Below are 21888 nucleotides of genomic sequence, written 5' to 3'. Positions count from 1 at the left end.
ATTGATCTTCGTTCCGGATATCATCAACTTCGAGTTCGAGAGGAAGATGTTTCCAAGACAGCATTTCGAACGCGTTACGGACATTATGAATTCTTAGTTGTGCCTTTCGGGTTGACTAATGCTCCAGCGGTTTTTATGGATTTAATGAATCGTGTGTTTTGGGAGTTTATAGATCGATTTGTTATCGTTTTCATTGATGACATTTTGATTTATTCTAAGTCAAGGAAGGAGCATAAAGAACATTTGACATTAGTACTTCAGAAACTCAGAACATCACAATTATATGCTAAGTTTTCGAAGTGTGAATTTTGGCTGGACAGAGTATTATTTCTAGGACATGTGATATCAGCACAAGGGGTATCTGTCGATCCTAGTAAAATTGAAGCTGTTCTTAATTGGTCCAGACCAACCAATGTCTCTGATATTCGTAGCTTTTTGGGTTTGGCTGGATATTATAGGCGTTTCATCAAGGGATTTTCTGAAATAGCTAGGCCTATGACTATATTGACGCAAAAAGATCGACGTTTTGTGTGGACTGAGGAATGTGAAGCTAGTTTTCAGACTTTGAAAGAGAAATTGACTACGGCTCCAGTACTAGCATTACCTTCAGGCTCAGGTGGATTTGTTGTCTGTACAGATGCTTCTTTGAATGGACTGGGTTGTGTTTTGATGCAAAATGGACGCGTGATTGCGTATGCATCTCGTCAATTGAAACCACATGAGACTCGTTATCCAGTTCATGATTTAGAATTGGCTGCCATTGTGCATGCATTGAAAATATGGCGTCATTATCTGTACGGTGAACAGTTTGTGATTTATTCCGATCATAAGAGTCTGAAATATTTATTCACACAGTCTGATTTGAATATGAGACAACGTCGATGGTTGGAATTAATTAGGATTTTGACTGTGATATTCAATACCAGCCAGGAAACGTGAATCAAGTTGCAGATGCTTTGAGCAGAAAAGTTCATACTAAGATGTTGGCATCTTTAACTATTTCTAAAGTTCATGAGCATTTGAGAACTTCAGGATAGACTTATCGAGCTAAAGGTAATCATTTCATAGTTTCATCTATTCAAGTTGAACCGCGAATAATTTCAAAAATCAAAGCAGCACAAAAGACTGATCCATATATTCATCATTTGAAAGAATTAACTCCAGCTGGTCAGTCAGGGAAATTTCTTGTTGCTTCTGATGGATGTTTGCGTTATAATGGTAGACTTGTGGTTTCGAATTTGATAGATTTGAAAGACAATATACTACAAGAAGCTCATTGTAGTCGACATAGTGTACATCCTGGAATTAGAAAGATGTATCATATCTTGAAAGCCCATTACTGGTGGGAAGGTATGAAGAATGATATTTCTGATTTTGTGGCTAAGTGTTTGACGTGTCAACAAGTTAAAGCTGAAAGAATGAGACCAGGTGGTATGTTACTTAGTCTTGAAGTACCACAGTGGAATTGGGAACACATTACTATGGATTTCGTGACACACCTACCTCGATCTAATCGTGGTTGTGATGCCATTTGGGTTATTGTGGATAGATTGTCTAAATCTTCCCATTTTATTCCATATGATCGTACTTGGACATATACGAAAATGGCGAAAATGTACATTGATCAGATAGTGCGATTGCATGGTGTGCCAGTTACTATAGTATCAGACCGTGATCCCAGATTTACTTCTAAGTTTTGGTCTAGTTTGCAATCAGCTTTGGGTTCTAAATTGGCCATGAGTACTGCCTATCATCCATAGACAGATGGTCAATCTGAAAGGACTATTCAGACACTTGAAGTTATAACGAGCTGTTGTGATGGATTTTAGTGGTGGTTGGCAAGAATCTTTAGCTTTGGTGGAATTCACTTACAATAACAGTTACCAAGTATCTATCGGGATGGCACCATTTGAAGCCTTGTATGGCAGAAAATGTAGATCTCCGATCTGTTGGGAAGAAGTAGGAGAACGACAGTTGTCAGGACCAGAGTTTATTCAAGAGATGAAAGAAAAAGTTGAACTGATCAGGAAAAGAATGAAAGCAGCCCAGGATCGTCAAGCCAGCTATGCTAATAACAGACGTAGACCTTTAGAATTTCAGGTTGGCGATTTTGTTTTCTTGAAAGTATCACCATTTCGTGGTACTATGAGATTTGGGCGTAAAGGGAAATTAGCTCCTCGTTATATCGGTCCATACGAGATTGTTGAGAAGATTGGTATTTTAGCGTATCGTTTGAACTTGCCGCAGAGTTTGTCTGCGATACATGATGTATTTCACGTATCTATGCTGCGGAAGTATGAACCAGATCCTTCTCATATCTTGAGGGCTGATGATGTGGAGTTGGATAGTTCCCTTAGCTATGTTGAGTATCCAGTGCAGATTCTTGATCGTAAAGAAAAGCAACTGAGGAACAAGACGATTCCTTTGGTTATGGTGGAATGGAGTAGACATGGGAGAGAAGAAGCTACATGGGAATTGGAGTCTCGAATGCGTCAAGAATGGCCTCATTTGTTTGACAATGTCATGAATTATGCCATGTACTCTGATTTTCCTATGTACTATCAGTGATAGATGCTTGACTATGTGTATAAGTTTGATGTGTGTTTTATTTCGAGGACGAAATCTTGTTTTAAGAGGGGGAGAAATGTAAGGACCTGATATTAATATATTAATTAATTTGTGTGTTAAAAATATGTATTTATAAATATCGGTTTATAGACGATATTAAAATGAATATGTTATTAATAGAGCACACAGGAGTTGAAATAACTCGAACCGGGTCAAGTTTGAACCCCGAATGAATAAAATAAGACACACATTAAAGCAATACATATCTAATTAAATAGATATGGATATATATATTCAGACTGTTTCTCTCTCCTCCATCCGCCTGCATCGCGTCTCGCGTCTTCTTCTTCATTTCTTTTGTTTCTTTTCTTCAAATTTTCCTATCGCTTCAAATCTCCGTATCTCCTTCGTTTTTGGCCGGATTTCAAAAGTAAATATAGTTCTGGAATCCTCTCGATGAGAGCTATCTTTCGGTACCTATATTTCATATTTTTATTGAGATTTCCGAAAACCCGTCGCACCAGCCGTCGTCGTTCACCGCCGTTTGTCGTCGCCGATCGCCGCCGGAGTGTAGAGGGTTGTTGTTTCGGTTGATTAGACCTCTAATTCGAATATTTGAGGTATATTTCGAGATTAGTGTTTCGAATTTTGGGAATTTTGATTCAATCGACTTCCGATAATTAATTTTTGATTTATTATTGGTTGTAGGTATTATATCGGACTCGATTGGAGGTATTGGCTATTTTTCAGAAATTATTCTAGCATTATTTCGAAATTTCAGATTATTTATATTTAGGTAATTCGACTTTTAGAGTCGTATATTCGATATTTGGTCATTAATAGGATGTTTTAATATTAAATATGAATTTTAGGATTTATGAGCAATTTTTCTGAAATTACAGATTCTGAATATTTAGGATTGGAATATCCGAGAAATATTTGGGATAATTTCTATGGTAAATTAAGAATTGGTTGAGGTGCGTATGAGCTGTTTATATTACGACGCCTATAATGGCATGTAATGATATTAAGTATTTTGTAATGAGTGATAACGTGTTTTATGTGCTTATGTGGATTATATGATTGCATTCACTCATTTTACTAATTTTTCATAGCACGTTGAGCCTTGACTCCTTTGATTGCTATTGATATTGATCTCTTGAGATGTATTGAGTCATCGATGGAGCGAGTGACATTATTTATTGCACTCCTGAGTTAGCACGAGACCGAGCGGGTAGCAACCGTGCTCTCGATGCTACGTACGACACTCCTGATGACAGCATGAGGCTGGACGGGTCGCTCCTGTCACCCTCCGATGCTACGTGTATGGATTAGCAGTGATGATTTGAGGTCTGCTGCGTTCCTGGCACGGGTGGCCACTGAGTTTATTGTGATACGATTATTTGGACTCCTTTTGGTATCCTTTATTTCATTGATACCTGTCACGCATTACATTGCATTTCGTTGCATTGTACTTGATTTTATTCATGTCAGTTATATTTGTCGTAATTTTTATAGTTCGTCGTACTGGGGTCCGACCCCTGTTTTCTTTTTATGTTGTGGTTGTTTGTGATTTCATAGCAGGTTATCCAGGGGGATTTGACGCATCTGGTGGAGCGTCATCTAGTGGTACCCAGTGAGGCGAGCGTGGAGTCGAGTTCCCAGATATATGTATATATATATCAGTTTAGCGAGTTTTATATTTGCCGGAGTGATGCCCTGTGTATCTGTATAAATAGTTTTGGACCTTGTTTTGAATTGTTATTTGTGTGATCGAGCCTTGCCGGCTCTGCATGTGTTTAGTCCTGGCCAGTGCGGCTATAGGTTTGTAAATTGGAGTTGTGACTCTATTTTCGAGTATATATTGCTGGTTGTGTTGTACAGGTTTTTGGGATGTCCTATTTACGAATAGGTCATGCCGAAATTTCTGTAGGCCCAAACGCAAATTTTTAACTCGTTTTCGCTGTTTACATTATTAATCCTGGTTGTTTGATCATTAAATATTAAATCAGGACACGAGCCCTTTCATTGCACTACTGGATAAGCTCCTAGAAGATTCAAATCAATCAACTAGCTCATTGTCTCATCTGCAAAACTCTCATCAGTCTTTGGAGACAAAAGTTGACAACTTGAATGACTTTGTTCAAACACTTCACAATTCAGTTCAGTCCAATTTTCAAGGAATCTCTCGGCAACTGAACTCGTTAGCTGACTTATCTCAGAATATCTTTCGAGCTCAACATGAATCTCGGGCTCTACAAAGCTCTAATTCAGCGGCTCATCCACCAGCTCGTAGTTCAGCATTTCACAGACCATCTTCCGATCGGCGATAGTTCTTTTTCTCTCACATCAAGAACATTATCTTATCTACTCTAGTATTTCTCAATTTATCAAAAAGGGGGAAAGAGTTCTTACGACCTTGATTAACTTTGCATGACAATGAAAATTAGTTTTTGATGATAAACAAATATATATCAGTTTATGATGATGACAATGAATATCAGCTTATGATATGACAAACTGAAATGTTTTGATAAACAATAAAAAGGGGGAAATTATTGGAAAATTTAGTTTTGGTATTTACAAAACAAAGCCAAACTACTTAAGCATCTACAGAAAACCAAACTGATATACAGAGGTTGATGATGTCATGATGACCTACAGATACCGCGACTAAACTGAATCTATCAGTCACGCTAAAGGAACACAATTCAGTTTACCTTGCTAAACTGAATTCATCAGTCCATCCTTACTCAACTGATTATCTCAGAGATACAAAGCAGTTTACCTTGCTAAACTGAATTCATCAGTCCATCCTTACTCAACTGATTATCTCAGAGATACAAAGCAGTTTACCCTGCTAAACTGAATCTATCAGTGTACCATTGCCCAACTGATTGCGCAAATAAATTCATAGTACTTCCGGATAAGATCGTCCATACTCTGACATATCTGCAGAATGTAGTGCCGCGATACTAAGGGAATGTCGGCGTCAGAGATCGTTGATGATAGTGACAAATCCAACGGGAATAATTTGAATCCTATCTGAAGAACACTTTGAAATTATGACCGTTGCAAACCAAAGCTTATAAATAGGGATCTTGATCAAAGTTCAAAAGGGCTGATATCTCTGCTATTGCTAAAATTTCAAAGAAGCATCTTACGCTCAAGACTTGATCAAGAAACTCGAAAGCACAAACACTCAAAAGCATCATTCTGACCATTGAAGGGTCGATCTTTGTGCTAAAAGATTTCGAGTTGTATTTATTCTACTGTAAAATCAGTCTAGGACTGAAACCAAGGTGATATACTAGGAGTTCTTGTTTAGGCAGTGTTTAAGTCCTAAATCGGATTGGGTTTGTGCAAATTGCTTGTATAAATCAAAGTCTTCTAGTGAATCCTTCCGAGATGGAAGAAGGGGTGACATAGGAGTGTTTGAAATCTCCGAACACCTATAAACAATTTCTTGTGTCATTTCAGTTTACCATTCATCCTCATACTTCATACCTACTCCTAAACTGATTTACACTAAGTGTTTTAAATCTGTAGCTTGACATCTTTCCGCACACCTTCTGTTTGCCAAACTACATTCGACACTAAGATAAGCCTTGAACTCATTCTTAAATCGATCGAGTTCCATTTTACTTAGTTAAAACTGCTTGAAAGTATATTCAACCCCCCCCCCCCCTCTAGACTTTCAACCGATCCTAACAATAGCGTGTATTAGCTTTGGTATCCTTTAATAGATTTGAGATTATGCATGAGTCCAAGACAATAAAAATAAAATTAATCATGGTACGAACATTTGTTACGATGATTTATGAGAACTATTGAACGAATTATCAATAACTTTTATGATATTAGGATAGAAGTTTATTTTAAATTGAATAGTTGAATTTATAATTTTATTTGCTTTCTATTATTGTTATTATTATTTATTATTTTTGTTGGAAAATGTACTCTTATTTATATTTTAATAATTAATTTAAAAAATTAGCAAAAAAAATTGTGATAAAAGAGTTGAAATAATAATTAACTAAGAAGAAACTAATTAATAGCTTAGTATTTCGATGACTGTTTTATTTACGTATCATGAATTTTTGTTTGAAAGATTAAATTCCAAATATTGACAATGAGACTTATAGTATGAAAACTTGTTATTTGGTGATTCAAATTTATTTAGTTATTATTGTGTGAATGTTACATTTCATATATTAGCAATGAGAAGAGTTTATTTCTTTTATTTATTATGATAATTTATGAGGAAAATTGAATAAATTATATAAAAATCACTTGATAATATTATTAGAGTTGGATTTGAATCTTAAATTGGTTATTTAGGGGAAATATATTTTTTATCCTTTTATTTGCATTTTTTTCACTTTTGGTCCTATCAATGGTGAATTTTTATTTTGAGTCCTTCAACTTGAATGCTTCTCATTTTCGGTCATATCACGATGCATTTTCATTTGTAGTCATGTACATTGTATATTGTTTTTATTATTTATCCTTTAACTTGTATTTATTTTAATTTATTTTCTCTTTTTTATGACTATTAAACATGATAGACTATGGTAAAAAAGTATCAAAAATAAAAATAAAATATAAGTTAAATAACAAAAAATAAAACAATATATAAGTTTCATGAATAAAAATGAAAATATATCGTAACATGACAAAAAAAACATGCGAGTTATAGGACTAAAATACAACGTCATCATTAAAAGAACCAAAAATTAAACAAAAATGAAAATAAAAAATCAAAAGTGTATTTCTCCCGTTATTTTTATCATATTTTTTGTTGAAAAATGTACTTTTATGTATACTTTAATAATTTATAATAAAAATATTATTTAAAAAATTTAATAAAAGAGTTAAAATAATAAATAACTTAAATTAAGCTAAATAGTTTAGTAATTGTTTTAATATAATAGTTTAGTAATGTCATGATTAGGTTGTTTATTTATTATTAATTTTAGTTTGAATGATTATATTTTCAATATCAATAATGATACGTACATAATGAAAATTTGTTAATGATTATTGTATTATTTCAATTGATTTTCAATAATTCAAATTTATGACTATTACTATGAGGCCATAAAAATATGACTAAATATAATTATAAAAATAATAAATAGATATATTATATAGACAAAGTGTCCCACGTGCTGTTTGCTCATACAATAAAAATGTAAGGATTTTATGAAAGTTCGAATGCTAAGTTTTTACATCTTCTATTCTTATACTTCTAGAAAGATTTATACTAGAAGATTTTGATTTATACAATCAATTATACAGACTCAATCTAGTCAACTCTCGATTAGAACTCTTGCTAGTAACACAATATAAAACAATCTATCTAATCATAACACATTATGTTAGAGTTACAATTACAACACCACTTCAATCTTCAAGGATTTGTAGGGTTTTGAGTGTAGCACGACTCATCCAAAAGATCAATCTGTTTTCACAATAAAGTGTGCTGAAAGCTAGCTTGAATGTTTGAGCTGGATTCTTCAAAATAGCTTTAAGCTTTTGTACGAGACCTTGACAGAGAATTGTTGATTATTGTCATCCTTGATCTTTGAATATTTATAGACAAGAATCAAACGTCCATAAAAATAGTCCGTGTAATTCTGTTAAAAAAATTGCTGAAATTCAAGAAGAGTGTGCCATATGTTTTTGTATTCTTCCCAAAATAGTGTTGTGGCTCGGGTCTATTTGGACTGTAGCTTTTTTTTTTTTTTTTGGAGGTTGGACTGTAGCTAAATACCGTATCCAACGACACTATTTAAGTTTTATCTTGATCTTCAAATAATGAGATCACTTTCTCACATTTAAATAGTCAATTTTTCTAATTGTTCTGCTTTGTCTTTGAATAGATAGATTGAACTGGTCTTGATCGATTATGACTGAGTGTACCGGTCATACCATGTCTTCCGGATCAGTTTACCTATAGACCAATTTTCATATAAGTTTTGATCAGTTTACTATAAGTCAATCTGTTCGGTATGTCTTTGTTACATTACTTTTATCATCACCAAAACTTGCTTACTTTCACTTAACAAATTTCAATATCATCAAAATCAATATTGATTTTGTTTTTTGTGGATTTTTATAAAAAATAATAATAATAATACTATGAAAATAAAGTAAATAGTTTTATATATATATATATATAGACTTAGCAAAAAGTTTTATGACTTCCTACTGTGCGAACTATTCCAGGAAACTGCATTGTCACCCGCAAAAATAGCTAATATATTGATTCCAAAGGGTGTCAATATCATGGTCACTTCATATTACCTTTCTAGCCAACAAATAGAAATGGATCTAATATTTTGAAGATATTCAACCAACTTTACATTACCAATTCCATGTTTATGTTAGTTGAAAGCCAAAAAAGGCCTAAGAAGGAAGAACTTCCATAGTCTCTGTTGAGTTTTGAAGAATAAAAATGGGCTAAAAAATTAAGCTTGTGCAGAGAAGAAGAATTTTAGCAGCAAGAGCTTTCATTCAAAGATTGAGATTGATACACGTACAAGAAGCTTGCCTATTTAAACTAGTGGATATAATAATATATTTACTGTCTAAGACATTGGCTACTATTCTAAGTCACAAAAGTCAAACATCCAGTACATTAAAAATAATTAATTACTACATTTCTCCCCCTTAATGTACTGATCTACAACTCCAAGAAGCTCTCTCATTTTCAGAAACTTGTCTTTGGGAAGAGCTTTGGTTAGAATGTCTGCAAGTTGATCTTCAGACCTGCAATAAGTGAGCTGAACTTCATCATCTTTAATTGCTTCTCGAATGAAATGATACTTGATAGATATCTGTCTTGTTCGACTGTGAAAAACTGGATTCTTCCCCATTGCAATTGCAGATTTGTTATCACAAAAATAGTTCGGTGGCAGCTTCTTGTTTCATTCCAATATCTTCAAGAATTTTTCTCAACCAAATAATTTGAGAAGTCGCAATAGCAGCTGAAACATATTCAGCTTCGGCAGAAGATTGAGCAACCGTTTGTTGTTTCTTTGATACCCAAGAAAACACACTTGAACTAAGAGAAAAAACATAACCTGAAGTACTCTTCATATCATCCAAACATCCAGCCAATCACTATCACAATATCCTTCTAATTTCAATTTGCAACCTCTCCAATATTTAACACCAAAGTTGGTTGTTCCTCTAATATATCTCAGCACTCTTTTTCCAGCTCCTAGATGTGCTTGACTAGGATTGCTCATAAATCTCGACAACAAACTTGTGGCAAACATGATATCCGATCTTGTGGCAGTTAGATACAATAACTTTCCAACCAAACTTCTATACAAAGTAGCATCAACCTTTTTCTCACCATCTTCCTTTTTTAGTTTCTCATTCACTACCATTGGAATAGTAGTTGGATTACAATCACTCATGCCAAACTTTTTCAAAATATTTTCAGCATATTTCTTTTGGCAAATGAACACACCATCATTTTCTTGATAAATTTCCATACTCAAAAAATGATGAAGCAGCCCCATGTCACTCATTTCATATTTTTTCATCATCTCATTTTTGAACTCAAAGATCATATTCTCATCGTTACCACAAAACAAAAAATCATCGACATATAAGGCAACAACAAGTATCAATTTACCTTGAGTTTTCACGTACAAGGTAGGCTCACTTTTGCTTTTCTTGAAACCTTGATGGTTGAAATATGAATCAATTTGGATGTACCAAGCTCTTGGAGCTTGTTTGAGTCCGTATAAAGCCTTTTTTAACCGGTATACTTCATTTTCTCTTCCTTTCACCACAAACTTTGAATGAAACACATCCAAGCTTTCTTTCTCCTTCATTTTCAGATTTTCTAACTCTATTCTAAGATTTAGAAGTTTAATGCTTCGTACCTTCTCATCTCCTTCAAATTCCTTTTGAAGAATGTCCCATGCTTCTTTTGATTTTTCAGCTTTCATGATTCTTGGAAAAATCGAATCTGCTACAGCTTGCTGAATTTTTTACAAAGCAGCCGCATCTCTTTGTTTTGATTTTTTTAGGTCCTTTATTTGAACTACTGTAAGTTCTTCCGATTCTTTATCATTGTAACCATCTTGAACAAGATCCCACAAATCTAAAGATATGAGCAGAGTCTTCATCTTCTTGCACCAAAACTCATAGTTTTCTCCCCCAAAAATTGGAAGAGCAACCTGCTGTAAATTGCTTGGGTTTGCCATGATTTTTGCTCAAGGAACCAGATTTTTTAAGGTGGCTTTGATACCCAATGTTGAGTTTTGCAGAATAAAAATGGGCTAAAAAATTAAGCTTGTGCAGAGAAGAAGAATTTAAGCAGCAAGAGCTTTCATTCAAAGATTGAGATGAAGCTAAAGTAGAAAGTGTTCGAGAATAAAAGTTGAAAGCTAATACAAGCTAAAGTTTAGTATTTAAAGAATAATTGCTTCCAAGCTTAATTTTTTTAATTAAATGACAATCATGACCTTATTTGATTATTTAATTTTTGATACTCACACTATAAAAAAAAGATCATGAATTTTATATATTATTATTACATTACGAATTTTGTATCAAAATATTTTATTTTTTATAACATGAATACTTGAAAAAATATATAAGATTAATAAAAATAAAAATGACAAATTTGTATAAATATACAAGATATGTACACAAATTTATGAAAATGCAATATATACATATATATAAATGCTTGTAATAATAATGTAAAATTTAAAAATATTTTTTTAAAAAAATGGTTGTAATAAGAATTTAAAATTTAAATTTTTTTTTGAAAAAATGCTTGTAATAATAATTTAAAATTAAAAAATATATATTTTTTAAAAAATTAAAGCATATGTTATATGATAAGTTTATTAAGGGTATAAATGTCAACTTGTAATTATGTATCTTAAACAAAAAAGCAGAAGCAAAAAAAAAAACATCAAAATTTGCCTTCTTGCTTTTGGGTAAAAGTTGTAGAAACTAAAGCAGAATTTAACATTTACAAACACTCAAAAGCACTTCTATACAGCTAGAAGGTAAAAAGCTTTGTAGAAGCTCTACCAAACACTCCCTATGCATCCACCAATTATCTATCATGGAGATTACAAATTGAAGCACTCCTAGTCGACTATGATCTATACAAATTTGTTGATGGATCTAACATCTGCCCCACCCGCATGATTACCCAGGGTAAAACAACTCAACCAAATCCAGAATAAGCTAATATTCGGCGCAAATATTGGTTCACTCACACCATCACTAATTCCGCTCGTACAACATGCATGCAACAACCTCCTGTGAAGCATGGACCATACTCGCAAACACATGCTCGCCCCTTACGTGGTCACATAAATGTTGTCAAATAATATAATAAACAAATGTATTGGGATGGAGGGAGTGTGAAGACTAAAAATTTCAGAAGCACCTCCCCAACCGATGGAATTCAAAAAAACAAGCAGCTGATTTGGGAGAGGGTGTAACAACCATAGTAATAGCCATAGTAATGGAAAATGATGGAGAATTGTAACAGCCATTGTAACATCCATGGTAATGGAGATTAATGGCTATTATGGAAGATAAATAACTGTTAATAGGAGGCCTTTGGCAGCTATGTGAAGCCTATAAATAGGAGATTAAGCTGATGGAAAAGAACACACAAATTCGAGCATATGCACTACCCAAGTTTCTGTCCAAATCCTGAAATTTTCAGCAGCAGAGAAAACGTCATTCCCATCGCTAAAGTGCTTTAAATCTCATCTCCACCGTTCATATTATACCCACACATGTTTTGCACAACATATCCAAAGTTTAGCCCAATCCAACGGTTAGATTTACGTAAAAGTGCAACCTTTACAATTTATCAGGGCAATCTTGATGAGTTTGTGGAGAGTATTTCCCTGTTCGACAGCCATCTTCATGGTCCATGATGGAAACTGATCTCCATGGAAATTTTTAATGGTTAAACCCTTTAAATTTGGATGAGGTTGGAGGCCTTCCAGAACTTCACAATCTTTGTTGTTTCCTTCCCTTGATGATTTGCTCCACACGAACTTTAAAATTTCTAGATTTTTCTTCCCTGATAAACGTGCTCTCTCTGATTCTTCTTTATCACCCACTTTTTCAAGATTCCATATCCTTAGTTTCCCCTCTAGATTCTTTAGACATCCCAGCTCATCAATTCGACATCCCTCCTTGTCGCTCACGATAAAATAGCTTAGTGATCGGAGAGAAATTAGGTTCCTCAATTCAGGTGGCATCCATGAAAGAATCTCTATGTAGAAGCCAGAAAAAGCAAAGTGTCTCAACCCAACTAAAAACTTCAGCTGCTTAGGAAGCTTCCTCAGGTTCTGGCAACCAAGGAGCCTTAAAGTTTGCAAATTGAAAAGTTTACAAATAGAACCTGGTAACTTCCTTATTCCACTATCAGACAAGTCGAGAAATCTCAAATGTATCAATTTGCCAATTGAACTTGTCAATTTACCAATACGTGTTCCATGTAGATCAAGAACACACAAGTAGGGGTGGGTTTTCGGTATACCGTATAAAAAATATTGGTATGAAAAAAATTTATACCGATACCGATATCGAAATTTCAAAATTTTTGTATAGAAAAAATCCATACTCATATCATATAGATACCCAAAAAAAATTCGATAAACAAAAAAATGTCTATATAATGAAAAAATTTCGGTACGGTATGCCAAAAGGTCGGTATTTTGGTTCGGTATCCCAGTCCTACACACAAGTATTTGCAATCTGGAAACATGATATATCCATTGAACTCGGCACCCTCGAATTTGTTCAGAAACAAATTTAGCATACAAGTTGTCTGCTCCTTCATGATACTGTTGCGCACATAGTCGAATGGTAAATATCTTGCTCGAAGGGTAACTTCTTCACCATTAGCAGATTTCACATTCTCCACCGAACACGATAAGTCATGAACAAAATCGTGCATCTTGCTATATTTGATTCTTCCATACTTATCCATTATTGGCTCGTGTAGGAAAAAGTTTTGCAACAGAATATTGTAAAACTTGTCGCCTAGAATCTCCATTTGATAACCACATCTATCACTATTTCCAACGAGCAACCCTTCTGCCATCCAAAGTTTGATCAATATCTCTCTTTCCAGCTTTTCTCCCTTGCTAAAATTGGAACAATATGCAAAACATTTTTTAAGCAATGATGATGGTAATCGATCATAGCTGATTTTCAGTACTTTCATCAGAGAATCCTCAGTGGCACTGGAATTTGAAAACCCACTTTCATGTTGAAATGACTTCCAATCATTTATTCCCTTTCCTCGTAAACTTCCCCCGACCACATTGGCTGCTAATGCTAGACCTTGACATGCAAGAGCAATCTCCTTTCCAATGGCTTTAAAATCTTGAGGAATTGGTTGGCCAAAAAAAGCTCTCGCCTTAATTATCGACCAACAATCATCAACTGATAAGAAATTTATAAAATGAACAGTACGTGTTTTGACATCTGATGTCATATGTTGATTTCGAGTGGTGACAATGATGAAATTTCCCTTCTTTGGGCTGATTCCCTATATACAATTCATGAAGCTCTCCCACTGATCATGCCTTTTGTCGTTCACATAATCGTCAAGTACGAGCAAATATCTTGCATCTTCCAGCTTGGATCGAATCTGTTCCAAGACAGTTTCCTCCCCTAGAGATGCCTGAACAAATGTTTTGGACAGGGATTCCAAGATTTTCACGAGCAAATCTTTGTTGTCAATTTCTTTTGATATATACACTGACCCAAATCCTTTGATTGAAATGCTTCGAGATGCTTTGATGATTGAATACATTCCGAGTTAGAGTGGTCTTTCCCAATCCTCCCATCCCAACAATGGGAACAACTGAGATCTCCAATTCATCTCTGGACTTGATCATATCATCGACGATCGCGGACACGACATCCCCTCTACCGATAAAAATTGGATCAGCTGCAAAGGAGTTACTTTCCACATAACTGTTGGCTTCATCGTTGATACGTTTCAACTTGTCATTCACATCCTTAACCCTATGCCCCATTTTACTGCGAAAAGCAACAGAAAAGGAGAAGGAACAACATACATTCCTCTTCATTTTACGACCAAGGATCTCGTAATTGACCTCGTCCAGCACGTCCACACCATCCAGATTCTTCAGCCACTGCATAACGGCCTGATCTTCTTGAATACACCGCTTCGATGCATCCTCCAAGATTGTTGCAGCGTTTTCAGATCATTCTCGAAGCCCCGGACGACGCCCATCTCTTCTCCAGCAACAGCAATAAGCTTCCCCAACAGAAGTTGAACAGCAGAATCGATCGCCACTTCAGCCATCTCTGTTTAGTTGTGAAATACAGATCTGATATTCTTTAGGAGCTAACAATGCAATGATGCAGCAATCAGTAACGACGATTTGCTATCTAAAAGCCAAAGCAAAAGCAAACGTGTTGGATGGTACGATTGGATATATTAAAATTTTCCTTTATACCACATTTTCTACCTTTCTACGGATCAAAATCCCCTGCTGTGCTCCAACCACACCATTCGGTGCTGTGAGTCACTTAATGGGCTTGGCTTTATAATACTTAAGTTTTTAAGTTAAATTTTTTTTTCCCTCGTTTTTCCTTCCACTATTTCACGTCATCCCCTTTTGGCCTTTTCTTCGTTTTTTCACTTCCATTCAATTTTTTTTACGGGAAATATAATACAATATCAGGTTCGATATTCTTGATCTTTTACATGTATAATTTTTTTTGAAAATTTTTTACTACCAAATTTTTTATTTTGTTTTGTTTATTTGTTTTTTATTGTGTTATTGAGACACATATATTAATTGTGTTTTTTTTTTTTTTTTGTGGTTACTGATGCTATATTTTAGTATCATCATTGTATGAGATTTGGGAACGAATTATACATATGTGTGTGTAACCATGTAAGATTAGGTTTCAGCTCATAATATTTAATAATTCTTGGTAGGGATGATTAATTTTTCTTGACTTCCTTGCTTGTGGCATTGATTTAACATTATTTTGAATTTTTTAAAAATAAAATATATGGTTCTGATCTGTATTAAATTAGTAGATTATATATATATATATATATAATTTAATCAATAATTATACAAAATCTTGAATATGCATCGGGGGTTTTAAATTATGAATATTCCTTTCATTTATGCATAGTTTAGAAAATTGGCAGTTATGTTTTTTTTTGTAATAATTAGTACAATACTAGAAACAAAAGTACTATTATAATCTAATCCAAGATTAAAATTCTTTTTATTAAGAATTTTATAGTTTCACTAGTAAGGTTAATATAATTTTTGTATGACTTTTACATCTAGTAGGGCGAATATGGAGAAATAAATGGCTTTATACATACCAACAAGATAATTAGGATATCTCATCATTGTATTATACATGACACGACTCGCTTGGTTTAAATTTTGATTGACACACACTACAATTGATGTAATTAACTTATCAAGTTTTGACTTATTGTTCTTGGATATTAGTTGAGAAAATATTATTCTTGTTAATTTGTTGAATTTAAAATGTAACAAAGAAATTTATTGCTTTTTCGAGATTCTTGATGGATTCTAGTTCAAATATTGAATTCAACCCAAAGATTGGTATGAAATTTGATAGTCTCGATGACGCTTGGAAGTTTTGGGTTGAATATGTTGGAAAAATTGGATTTGGAGTTAGTAAGCATTATTTTAACAAGAAAAGAACACCGGATTTATAACGTATTATAAATATGTTTGTTGCAAGGAGGGTGTTCGTAAAGAAGAGGAAAGAGATTCATCGACACTCAATCCTCGGCTTGAGATCGAACGAATTGTAAAGTAAGAATGAGTGTCACATTTGTGGACAGCAAGTATAAAGTTAATGAGTTTATCGAAGAGCATAATCACCCGCTTCATCTTCAAGAAACAGTTCATATGTTGGCTTCCCAACGTAAAATTACAGAAGTTCAAGCCTATGAGATTGATTTGGCAGAAGACGTTGGGCTTAAACATAAATCAATTTTTTTTGATGATGAGTAAGCATGCAGTGGTAATAGATGGTCATACAATGTTGGATGCTAAAAATTATATTCGATCCAAAAGACAAAGAAGTATGGTATATAGGGAAGTTGGTTGTCTGATGCAATATTTTCAACAACAATTATCTAAAAATCCATCATTTTATCATGATAATCAGATGGATGTGGAAGAACAAATAACTAATGTTTTTTGGGCCGATGCGAGAATGCTAATCGACTATGATTATTTTGGTGATATTGTGTCCCTAGATACCACATATTGCACATATCGTGCACACCGACCACTTGCTATCTTCTTAGGTTTCAATCATCATAGAGGAGCTAGCGGTGATTTTTTGTGTAGCACTTTTGTATGATGAGACTGCATCATCATTTAAATGGTTGTTCGAAACTTGTTTAGAGGCACACAAGCAAAAAAAGTCTCTCACTATCTTCACTGATCAAGATCAAGCTATGACAAAGGCCTTACAGGAGGTGATGCCCGAGATATTCCATGGATTGTGCACATGGAATTTAATGCAAAATGACATCAAACACTTGGGAAACTTGATGAAATATGGTTCTCATTTCTTAACTGATTTTAAGATATGCATGTATGGAATTGATGATGAGGCACGATTCGAGGAGACATGGAGTGTTCTACTAGCACAATATACTGTTCAAGAAAACACATGATTGCAGTCCACTTACAATATAAAGGAGAAATGGGCAGCTTGTTATATGAAGAAGGCTTTAATTCACACTTGGTATGAGGAGCACACAACTCAATGAAAGTGTCAATTTTGATATTAAAAGTTGTATGAAACCTGACTTATATATAATGAAATTTTTTAAGCACTTTGAACGAGTTTTGGAGGAAAAGCGGTACAATAAGCTAAGGTGTGAATTTGAAACACGCCAAAAATTACCGAGATTAAAGCTAGAGAGTTCTCCTATGTTGCGGCAACTTTCTGAGATTTATACTCCCACTATATTTCATCTATTTCAAATGGAGTTTGTTTTGTTCGCAGATGCTTACATAAAACATAAAAATGAGACTCAACCATTATTTGAATATGTTATTGGGCTAATCGATAAAGGAGAATGGAGGGTGGAATTTAATCCCAGCACCAAGATCATTTCATGTAGTTACCAAAAATTTGAGATGACTGGATTATTATGTTGTCATGCTGTGAAAGTATATGACGTGCTGAGCGTTACATCTTGAATAGGTGGACGAGAAAAGCTAGAAGTTGAGTGGTACACAATTACATGGGCAATGAAGTCGAAGAAGATTCTAAACGAGAAAGTGCAAAATGGTATAGAAAACTTTGTATGATACCCATAAGACTGGCAACTGAAGCATCCGTCCACCCATCAACTTTCACTTTGGTGCATAATTTGGTATGTGATCTAACCAAGCAAGTCATGGAAATTCTTCTGAATGAAGTGAGCCAAGAGGACAATGTTGGTGTCAGGACATCATCGATAGGACCTTCCATGATACAAGTCAAAGGATTCAAGAAAAAAATTGGTTTGAAAAAGTCAATAAGATTGAAGAGTTGGGTAGAACTTCAAGCAAAACGAAGAAAAACAAATTCGAGAGTCGAGGTAAATAGATTTATTATTGTTAATACTTTTTGGAAACAAATATTATCTAGATTGCTTACTTTTTACAATCACTGCATGACATTGGAACACACAATGAATTACCAGTATCTTGTTGAGCACCTCCGGTACCTCATGCATATCGTCAAACAACTGATAATCAATTCAATTTTACCGAACTATTGATGGTATGAACTTTAATGATATTTAGAATTTTTTGGCGCGTAAAAATTTTAAGTCAAAAAATATATATTAATTCTAATATTATGTGAAATTTTTTTATAATATTTACTCTTATTTAATGTAGGCACAATTTGATCATCCTCAAGATTCTCCTGAAGCCATGGATTTCAATGGAGATATATCCAAGTCATGTGAGTAGTTGTTTTTTTTTTTTTTTTGTAAGGAATAACGAATTAACAGTGTTTATTAAAATGAAGTCTCAAAACCTATGAATTATTTATTTTGATGGAAATGTGATACTGGATTTTAGTTTCTGATATGGCATGATGGAAATGTTCTAAATTTTAATTTAAACATTGACATGTTAGTAGTCTCATATTGTTAAAAATGTTATTCATTGACCCAAAAACAATAACAATACTGATCAAATCCGAAAACCACGATACCTTAAAAGGTAAAATATATTCTTTTATCTAGTAATATTTAATTGTAAAATAAATATTTTAACATATGAGAATTAAAGTGTGTATATTATTTTGTATAAAGTAAATTTAAAAAGAATTTGATATATATATATATAATTATTTAAAAATTTTACCGATTAATTAACAAAATTTTCGAAGAAGAATAAATATATGATTGAACATTTGAATTTAAAAAGAATTTAAAAATATTTTTACTATAAAAGTCTTCTCGTATTATTAAATTAGCATAATTAGTTCCTTTAAACGGTCAAACATAAGGAAAAACGAGGAAAAAAAAATTTAAACCTAAAAAACTTAATTAATATATAGCCCACATTAAAAAAGCTCATTAAGTGACTCCACAACACCAAATGCTATTGTTGGGCACCGCAGGCGATTTTGATCCCGGGTGCTTTTATAAATATTAGAAAGTTGCATATTCGTTACACGTGACAATAATTTTATTAGTTGATACCGAAGTTATCGTATTATATCTTAAATTGTTTAGTTTTTTTAATTAAGATTTGTGGTATCTAATCGATACTTTTATGTTTTATATCTTGGGTTTAATTTATTTTTTTAACTAATGACTTTAAAACAATAACATATATTATATATTTGTCGAGAAACATAAAAAAATACATTGATTTTTTGTTATAAACCGTAGGACTGGACGTTTTGCATTTTACTAAAAGCTATTGTTGATGATATATAATTGTGCAATTCAATATTTTAATCTGTGTAACAGTTCAAACACTACATTTTAATTGTTCTATATATCAAAGAGATAATTATCATGTACTCAATAATCTCCTTCCCAATAATTATGCTTGCAATCAATGTGAATCGAAGTCATGACCTTCACTTTGATACATATTTTATGACCAAATGCTTATTGCTTTTTAAAAAATTATAGTCATTGGTAACAATACTAATCCAATAATTTAAACTATGGTGTATCTCAAACATCATGTTTCGAATGTTCTACTCAGTATGAATAGTTATTACATTTCAACAAAAGCAATATCTTTTAAATAATAATTTTACTTCTATTGATTTGTAAGTTAAAACAGTAATTTATATGAGAGAAAATAATTTTTTTTAGTTCATTAACTCATCACATTTTTATTTTTAGTCAATTGAATAGTGAAAATTTTAGTTTTGATACACTAACTTTTAATTTCGACTATTTTTAGTCTAATTGTTGACGTGACATCTGACAAGTTGATAAACACGAATCCTGTAGTTTATTTGGCACTCTATTTTGATGTATTTGTGCTTATCTGTCATTTTTATTTTTAGTTTTGCGCATAAATCATCATACTTTCATTATTTGTAGGTTTGATTGGAGTTGGTTGAAGCTTGAATATTAAAAAAAAAGTCAAGCTATGCGATGCCACGTTAGAATTTGGCCGGAAATCAAGAAAAAAGTTACTAGGAATCAAGGGAATTGAAGAAAATATTGTGCACGGACCCTGTGCGAAGGTATGGAAGAGGGTTCGTGTATCTTCGAAGAAACAATTTTTCTTTTTTTTTTTGAACAAGAAGAAAAGAAACAGTTTTTCGAAGCAGTTTAATACACGGACCCTGTGCGAAGGTATGGAAGAGGGTCCATGTATCTTCGTAAAACGTTTGGGGCTGAAATTTTATTACACGAACCTATGCATGGACCCATGTTCGGGGTCCGTGCATGTCGCAGAGTCTGAAAAAAAATATATATCGCGCAGATTTTGGAAATTTTGGGACTCTTTTATTTTGGGCAATATTGGACACTTATTTTTGGGACGAAAAAGAGGGTTTTTAAAGAAAAGAAGAGAGAGGATAATGAAAAAACACTTTGGGAGACTTTTGCAAAATTTTCGGAAGACGACTAGAGCTTGGAGAGGAAGAAGAAGCGCACCACATAAGCCAGATCCGGCACCATCGCTGAGAATTTTCTTATTCTTCTTCTTCTATTTTATTTTTCATGAATTCAAACATGAGAATTTTATTTAGTTTTGATATTATGGAGTAGTCGTTCTTTGACCGGGGTCACGATAGGGCCAGACTATCGATTTTTGTTCATGTTTTGGATTGATTGATGTTTTGAATATACTTTATGTTTATTGATTAATATTGATTTAGATTTTTTGCTTTTAATCTGGCCAATTAATTGCATATTTGTTGTTCGATATTAACTTGAAAGAGAAGAGATTGAAAATAACTTCAAAAATATTAATCAACACATGATTAAACCGACTAGAAATAGTATTCGATTTCAGTGTGCGGTTTTAGGCGAAGGCTGGAATTTCATAGTTGCAAATGCGTTTTTGTTTGATTAAATTCAATTAGAAATAATTGAACTGTCAAATAAGAATATGATTATTAATTCTTGAAATAGATTAATAATTATGATAGGGAATTTCATCGTGAATATGTGTAATTTTTGCTTGATTAAATCCAACACGTGACAAGAATTGATGTCTGGTACTGTTGTGTGTTTCTGGTCATTTTCCTGAAATTTGAATCCGTCATAAATTTATTCTGCTCTTTTAATTTAATTAAAATCTTTGCTTTAGAACGATTTATTTTTATTTCCATTAGTTTAATATTTCATAAAAATCTCTCATTTTGATTTGCCTAGATTAAATTAAATAATTTATATCTTAGTAATTGAACAATAGTCACTGTGAGATTGACTTGGACTCAATCCAATTTTATTATAACTTAAACTAGTGCGCTTGCTAGTAATTCCCAATCGAAATCATCGATCAAGTTTTTGCGCCGTTGTTGGGGACTATTAGTTTAATATTAGGATCAATTATTTATTTGAGACTAGTTTTTATTTTTATTGCTTCTTATTTATTTATTAAAGAATAAATTTTTGCTTTCGTTTGGTGTTAGATTTGTGCACTTTGTTTTAATTTCAGGAGTTTAGCTTATGTTATATGAGCTGTGCTCGAGGTAGCAAAAATCTCGTTCCACTTGATTTGGAAATTGAAAGCACTCTTCGTCGCATACGTAGAGCACAGAGGCAGAATAACT

At 33.2% G+C, this 21888-nt stretch overlaps 2 protein-coding genes across 2 annotated transcripts; one reads left to right on the top strand and one right to left on the bottom strand.

Moving 5' to 3' along the window:
• Positions 1–12407: 12407 nt before the first annotated feature.
• LOC140879119 (putative disease resistance protein RGA4) lies at positions 12408–14917 on the bottom strand. Its single transcript, XM_073282775.1, has 5 exons — positions 14754–14917; positions 14397–14628; positions 14140–14266; positions 13320–14025; positions 12408–12939 (listed from the first exon to the last, which is right to left on the bottom strand). The coding sequence occupies exons 1-5, from the start codon at positions 14915–14917 to the stop codon at positions 12408–12410; spliced, it is 1761 nt and encodes a 586-aa protein (XP_073138876.1).
• Positions 14918–17881: 2964 nt separating this feature from the next.
• LOC140879118 (uncharacterized) lies at positions 17882–18599 on the top strand. Its single transcript, XM_073282774.1, has 2 exons — positions 17882–18220; positions 18525–18599. The coding sequence occupies exons 1-2, from the start codon at positions 17882–17884 to the stop codon at positions 18597–18599; spliced, it is 414 nt and encodes a 137-aa protein (XP_073138875.1).
• The last annotated feature ends 3289 nt before the right edge of the window (positions 18600–21888 follow it).

The sequence above is a fragment of the Henckelia pumila genome, chromosome 2, assembly GCF_033568475.1.
Source record: "Henckelia pumila isolate YLH828 chromosome 2, ASM3356847v2, whole genome shotgun sequence".
Classification (NCBI taxonomy): domain Eukaryota; kingdom Viridiplantae; phylum Streptophyta; class Magnoliopsida; order Lamiales; family Gesneriaceae; genus Henckelia; species Henckelia pumila.
Note: the sequence above shows the minus strand (reverse complement) of the source record. Positions and strands in the feature narration are given on the sequence as shown.

Bases quoted from the DNA above. Each gene is read 5' to 3' on its own strand.
- LOC140879118 (XM_073282774.1), top strand. From the start codon at position 17,882: ATGGGCAATGAAGTCGAAGAAGATTCTAAACGAGAAAGTGCAAAATGG. The intron at 18,221-18,524 runs GTAAATAGATTT...TATTTAATGTAG, and splicing joins AAACAAATTCGAGAGTCGAG to GCACAATTTGATCATCCTCA.
- LOC140879119 (XM_073282775.1), bottom strand. From the start codon at position 14,917: ATGGCTGAAGTGGCGATCGATTCTGCTGTTCAACTTCTGTTGGGGAAG. The intron at 14,629-14,753 runs GTTATGCAGTGG...TGCTTTTCGCAG, and splicing joins GTATTCAAGAAGATCAGGCC to TAAAATGGGGCATAGGGTTA. The intron at 14,267-14,396 runs GTATTCAATCAT...ACATTTGTTCAG, and splicing joins AGACCACTCTAACTCGGAAT to GCATCTCTAGGGGAGGAAAC.